This window comes from Tupaia chinensis, unplaced genomic scaffold, assembly GCF_000334495.1.
Source record: "Tupaia chinensis unplaced genomic scaffold, TupChi_1.0 Scaffold138400_2, whole genome shotgun sequence".
NCBI classification, from domain to species: domain Eukaryota; kingdom Metazoa; phylum Chordata; class Mammalia; order Scandentia; family Tupaiidae; genus Tupaia; species Tupaia belangeri.
This window is the reverse complement of record NW_006198298.1, coordinates 58,843-64,855: the sequence shown is the minus strand read 5'-3', so window position 1 is coordinate 64,855 and position 6,013 is coordinate 58,843. Positions and strand designations below refer to the sequence as shown.

The 6,013-nt window shown below is 51.9% G+C and overlaps 1 protein-coding gene across 3 annotated transcripts in view; it reads left to right on the top strand.

Annotated features, from left to right (window-relative positions):
* CDK16 (cyclin dependent kinase 16) overlaps positions 1 to 6,013 on the top strand; it is a 12,434-nt gene that overhangs the window by 603 nt on the left and 5,818 nt on the right. Inside the window, exons 1-3 of one of the 3 annotated variants that reach the window (XM_006161266.3) lie at positions 3,955 to 4,265; positions 4,789 to 5,413; positions 5,653 to 5,860. In XM_006161266.3, the coding sequence (XP_006161328.1) occupies positions 5,198 to 5,413; positions 5,653 to 5,860 (424 nt within the window). In that variant the 5' untranslated portion in view covers positions 3,955 to 4,265; positions 4,789 to 5,197. Of the gene's footprint in view, positions 1 to 3,954; positions 4,266 to 4,479; positions 5,414 to 5,652; positions 5,861 to 6,013 lie in introns of those variants that run through there. The other 2 variants (XM_006161267.3, XM_006161268.3) reach the window with 2 other exon arrangements.

Here is a 6,013-nt window from a genome sequence, read left to right as displayed (position 1 = left end):
CCGCGCCCCCGGGGCCGCGGGGGTCGTCCGCCCCCCCCCGCCGGTGAGCGCGTCCCCGTGATGTGGGGTGGGGGCTGCCCCTCCTCCTACCGAACCAACCCCAGCCCCGGGCGTTTCCGGGGGTCTGGGCTACCCAGGTGGCAGGTGTTCCCTCCCCCCCAGCGAATTTCCCAGAGTGCACCGGGACGGGGGGTCATTTGGGGCCTCCCTGACCTTGGCCCCGCCCTGGGCCCGTCCTGGGAGCTAGGATGGGAGGTGCTGTGGGTGCTTCCGGGGTCTATCTGGTGGAGAGCAGGGTGATCAGAGGGCCAAAGGGTGTGGAAATGGGAGGCAGAGTGGTGGAAGACCCGAGGTTTGCTAATGGGGGCCCGAACTGTGCAGGGGTCGGAGCATGTGGTAATAAAAACCTTATGACTGTGTAAGGTTTGAGGCCCAGTGTGTGCAAATGAAAGGAGGGTAGTGTAGGGCGGGCCAGGGACCTGAGAGTGTGTGCTAGACGGTAGGGTGTCTGGGGACTTTTCCAAGACACAGTAATAGGGGTGATGGCTGTAGAGAGGCCCAGTTTGTGTTGTAGGGGATAGGATGGTAGAGAGGATAGATGGCACAGCAGATAGTGTACTTACAGAATCAAGACTCTAAGACCTATGTGTGGTGATGGGGGTCCAGGAGGTGTTAACGCTGTGTGTTTGTCCATGGGGACTGCATGTGTGAGGGCCAGGGTTTGCTCATAGAGGGCAGTTAGTTGAAGGACTCAGGTGTCAAGTGATGAGCTGTTGGGGGGATCACAGATGCGGAAGATGTGTGTATGTGGTAATAAAGGTCAGGATGGTGTTAATACTGTGTGTTTGCCCATGAGGGTGCTCTGTGTGTGAAGGCCAGGGTGTGCACATGGAGGGCAGGTAACTGAAGGACTCCAGTGTGGAGTATGCGCTAACGGGGTTCATGGCTGTAGAGGGTGTGTGCCTGTGGTAGTAAGACCTGGGTAGTGTGAGGCCCACTGTATGCTAATGGGGACAGAGTGGTGAGAGCCCTGAGGGTATGTAATGGGGGCAGGGCTGTGCAAGACCTAAGCTGGTGTTCTTGGATATCAGAATTGTCCATATGTCTGGTGGGAGAGTATGAGGAAAGTATCTCTGCACTTTTTAGAGGTTTAGTGCCCTCAAAGGCTCAGGGTGGTATGTGTCCATGAAGACAGGATGTGAGCCTCTAGGAGGTGCTAAGAAGTGGCAGGGTAACAGTGCGGTTCTAGTGACTGCTAGTGTGGATTTAGAGCCATCGAGGCACTTCAGTTTGTACCACTGGGGAAGAGTCAGAGCAGCATGAAGTCTGGGATATGCTAATGAGAATATTGTGAAGACTGTGTGTGTCCGTGGGGGTCTAGAGTGTATTTAGCTTCCAGGGAGTGCTCATGGTAGGTAGAGCTGTGGAGGAGATCTAGTGTGTAATAAGAGAGATCATTGCTAAGGGGTCCAAGTACGAACCAATTGGGGTTACAGTGTGGAGAGGTTGAAGAAAAGAGAAAAGGACAGGAGTATGTGATGGTCTGGTGTGCTAAAGTGGACTAGAGCCATGAAGGACTGAAGTGTATTCTAATGAGGGTCAGAGCTGAATGAAGACCTGTGTGCACCAATGAGGGTCAGGCAGTAAAGAACAGAGTGGGGGCCAACCAGTGGTATGGTAGTTGAGGCAGCTGGATCCTGCATGACCGACTGTGAGGTTTGAGTTTCAGGCCCAGTGGCTTGAAAAACACACTGGGCACACAAAGTCCCAAGAGGAGAATGAAGAAGGGATTGTGGTGTGGTCATCCCCCATCGGAGTGCTTGCTCGCTCTCTCATGCGCGCGTGCTCTTACTCTCACTAGCTCGCTCTCTCTCTCACCCTCTCTCTCCCTCCCCCCCTCGTGCATGCACGTGCGCGCGCATGTGCCCTATAGCAAATATTTTAAAAAAAGAAGAACAGTGTGTTCATGTCCTTGGGGATAGGGCCCAGTAAGGTTCAGGGTGTGCTAATGAAAAGGCCTGAATGCGTGAGGCCCAGTGTGTGCTAATAGGGGTCAGGGTGGAATGAAGGTCCAGCTTGTGCTGATGGAGGGGACAGGATAGTGGAAAGGCCAGAATGTGTGTTAACGATGGTCACAGATATGAAGGGGGCAGAGTGAGGGCAGAACTGGTCAGGCATCTGCAAGGTTCACTTTGTGTTAATGGAATTCAGGCAGTATGAAGGTCTGGTGAGTGCTAATGCTGGTCAGCTATAGAGTGCCCCAAGTGCACTCTAATACAGGTAAGGTTATGTGGGGGAAACAGTATGTTAGTGGGGTAATCAGTGCTGTGGAGAAGCTAACAGAAAGCTGGGCAGAGTGGGGGACAAAAATGTGGTGGCAGGAGTTACTTAGAAGGGGGCTGAGTGTACGCTAGGGGTTCAGTGTGCAATATGTTAGGGCTTTGAATGCTGATGGGGGTTAGAGATGAATGGGGAATCTGTGAGTACTGATGGGAGTTAAGATGCAGAGAGGCCTTTTGAGGGTCTAGCATGTGCTAATGGGGGTCAGGACAGAATGGGGTGGTGTACGCCTAAGGGCGTAGTAGTGTGGTACCTGTCCTCAGTGGTACACATAGTATGACGTGGCAAGTATCCTTGGGTGCAAGAGTAGTCCTGAGTCAAGAAAGACTTGGGCTCTTTTGGGGGTAGAGTTACATCTAATTTTTTGCCCTCTCCCTTACTTACCCTGAAATCTAAAAAGTCAAACAACTGAAATTATATTTTAAAAGTTTTGCTGCATGTAACTATTCAAGTGTCTCTGTTCACAGAGGCCTGTGTGCTAATAGGGGTCAGGGTGGAATGAGGAGTACTGCATTTTAACACAGAGTTTTGTACCCCATCTTCCTAAAATCCCTAGAACTTGTCCAACCCTTGAGGTTTCCATTTAGAGGTTATGGACTCATCTGCCTCTCCATCTTCCATCCAGCCTCACTTATTGTCCCCTCAGTAAAGTACCCCATTTGTTGTCACAACATACAAAGCAACTGGGTATCTGGGCCATCTGGGGACAGAGGTAGTGCTTGGGAGCTGGCCATGCTTCACCTTCCTCAGCCTTAGATCTGGTGTTCAGCCTTGCGAGTCAGAATTTTTGTTTTTTTCCTGGGTCCTCTGTGGATGGACCTCATTCTCAAAGATCTTTCTGCTGGACTGGCCCCTCTACCCCTCCTGGGGGTGGTGAGTTCAGCCAGGCAGGAATGGGGACAAGAACTTGCTGGGGTAAGCACCAGATTTCAAGGTAACAGATGACCCATTTCTCTCCTCAAATCCAGCCCCAGCCTCATCCTCGACCTCCTATCTAGCACTACTTCCCTTGGGCCCGGGGCCATCTTGGGCCCTGCTGTGAGACCATATGGTTCCTGGGCCAGGTCTTTCCCTCTCCTTGCTGGCCCAGAGCCCAGGAGGAAGCAGAAGAAGGCCAGCCTAAGCCTTTTGGTGGCCCCATTCCCTCCAGGAGCCCATCTAGGTCATCTTGTAGATACCAATTTCCTCAGGCCACCTTGTTTGGAGCTGTTCATGAGTAGTAGGGGTTTAGCAGAGCTTGATCCTTGACCTTCCGCCTCTGATTCATTCATTTCTGCCATAAGCATATATTGAGCATCTATTCTGTGTCAGTCACCATTCCAGGTCCTCAGGACATAGCCACGACCTAAACAAACAGAAATGCATCCTGGCAGAACTGACTAGGGCCAGCTGGTGGCATGGTGGTTGACGTGGCTGGATTCCACATGGCCAGCTGAGTGGTTCAAATCCCAGACACTGCAGCTTGGAAAACACACTGAGTATATGTGTGTGCATGCCCAAAATCCTGAGAGGAGAATAGAGAAGGGATTGAGGCATGGCCATCCCCAGTGAGGGTGCTTTCTCACTTCACCTTTCTCTCTGTCTCTCTCCAGCAAGTGCATGCGCCCTATAGCAAATTTTTAAAAAGAAAAGCAACCAGTAAGTAGATTGTCCTTTCCAAGGAGGTGATGTGTGCTGGGGGAGATGAGATAATCAGCAAAGTGAAAGAGTTCAGGATGGTTAAGATTTTAAATAGGGTTCATTCATGGAGACTACATGGAAGAGCTGACATTCAAACAATTGGCCTGAAGGTGTGTGGGGAGTGAGCTATTTCAAAATCTGGGAGAAAGGTGTTGCAGAGATTCGGAATGATCAGTGTAAAGGCCCTGAGGTGGTATTCTGCTAGGTGTGGTTATAGAACAGCAATTAGGAATGATCATTGTGAGGTGAGACTTGGCTGGATTCCACATGGCCAGCTGAGTGGTTCAAATCCCAGACACTGCAGCTTGGAAAACACACTGAGTATATGTGTGTGCATGCCCAAAATCCTGAGAGGAGAATAGAGAAGGGATTGAGGCATGGCCATCCCCAGTGAGGGTGCTTTCTCACTTCACCTTTCTCTCTGTCTCTCTCCAGCAAGTGCATGCGCCCTATAGCAAATTTTTAAAAAGAAAAGCAACCAGTAAGTAGATTGTCCTTTCCAAGGAGGTGATGTGTGCTGGGGGAGATGAGATAATCAGCAAAGTGAAAGAGTTCAGGATGGTTAAGATTTTAAATAGGGTTCATTCATGGAGACTACATGGAAGAGCTGACATTCAAACAATTGGCCTGAAGGTGTGTGGGGAGTGAGCTATTTCAAAATCTGGGAGAAAGGTGTTGCAGAGATTCGGAATGATCAGTGTAAAGGCCCTGAGGTGGTATTCTGCTAGGTGTGGTTATAGAACAGCAATTAGGAATGATCATTGTGAGGTGAGGCCAGAGGGGTAGCAGGGGGGAGTGGGTAAAACTTTGTGGGCCACATTGAGAACTAGGGCCTTTATTTGGGGTAATAAAGGAGATGTGGTACATTCTCAAGTAGAGGAGAAATGTGACTTGGCTTTTAAAATCCGGGTTGAATCCTATGAGTCCCAGCCCAGTCAGACAGCAGTCCTGAGGGCAGGTGGTGTCCATGGAGGATCCCCCCCAACAGTTTCACCTAGTGGTTGGGTCTGGACAGGACCTCCTATTCCCCCAGCACCCCTTACAAGGGTAGTCCAGTGGTATGGTCCACTATTCACCATGACGATGGTTGTTGGGGAAAGCAGGATGGTCCTTGTGGCCACAGAGAGCTTTCTGCCTTGGCAGTTGGGGGGTGATCTGGGGCTGGTGCCAGCGGAACATGCCATTCTGTGGGCGTGCCCGGGGTCGTGCCCGAGGTCTTGTGTTTCTTGGCGAGTTCCCTGTCCCATCTGTGGCTGGGTCCATTACTGCTGCTGCACCCGAGAATGCCTGTTGTGGAGGCCTCTACTCCCACAGTGAGGCTGGCCCTCTAGAGACCAACAATTCAGCAAGTGGGCCCTTGCCCTCGGCCAGCCACCCAAGTCTGACTACTCAGGTAGGCCTCTTAGGAGCAGGGTCCCAGGGTCTGGCTGTGGGTGGACAAGCACTAATAAGGATCCCTATCCATGCCGGGTTTCCAGGAATCCTGACCGGTTCCAGGGGTCTATGGTGGTTGGGTGGGCACCGATACAAGTTCATATCAGTATCCACAATGTTGTCATGGGTTTGGGGGGCCCAAAGTCGTCAAGCAAGTGTTTCTGTGGGACTCATTTCCCATCCATGCCCCCTGCTCAGGTCGCCATGGATCGGATGAAGAAGATCAAACGGCAGCTGTCAATGACACTCCGAGGGGGCCGAGGCATAGATAAGACCAATGGTGCCCCTGAGCAGATAGGACTGGATGAGAGTGGCGGTGGTGGCGGCAGTGACCCTGGAGAGGCCCCCACACGTGCCACTCTTGGGGAACCTCGCTCTGGACGGGGCCCACTCAGCTCTGCACCAGGTGGGTCCAGACATTGCCCTCTCTCCTCCCCCTAGGCCGGTTCCCAGGTATTGCCTCCCAGCCAAGTTCTGTTAGACTTACATTTTCATTTTCCATTCTCCATTTTCTTCACCACCTCTGCGCGCGCCCCCCCCCTCCCAATGCTCTCTGCTC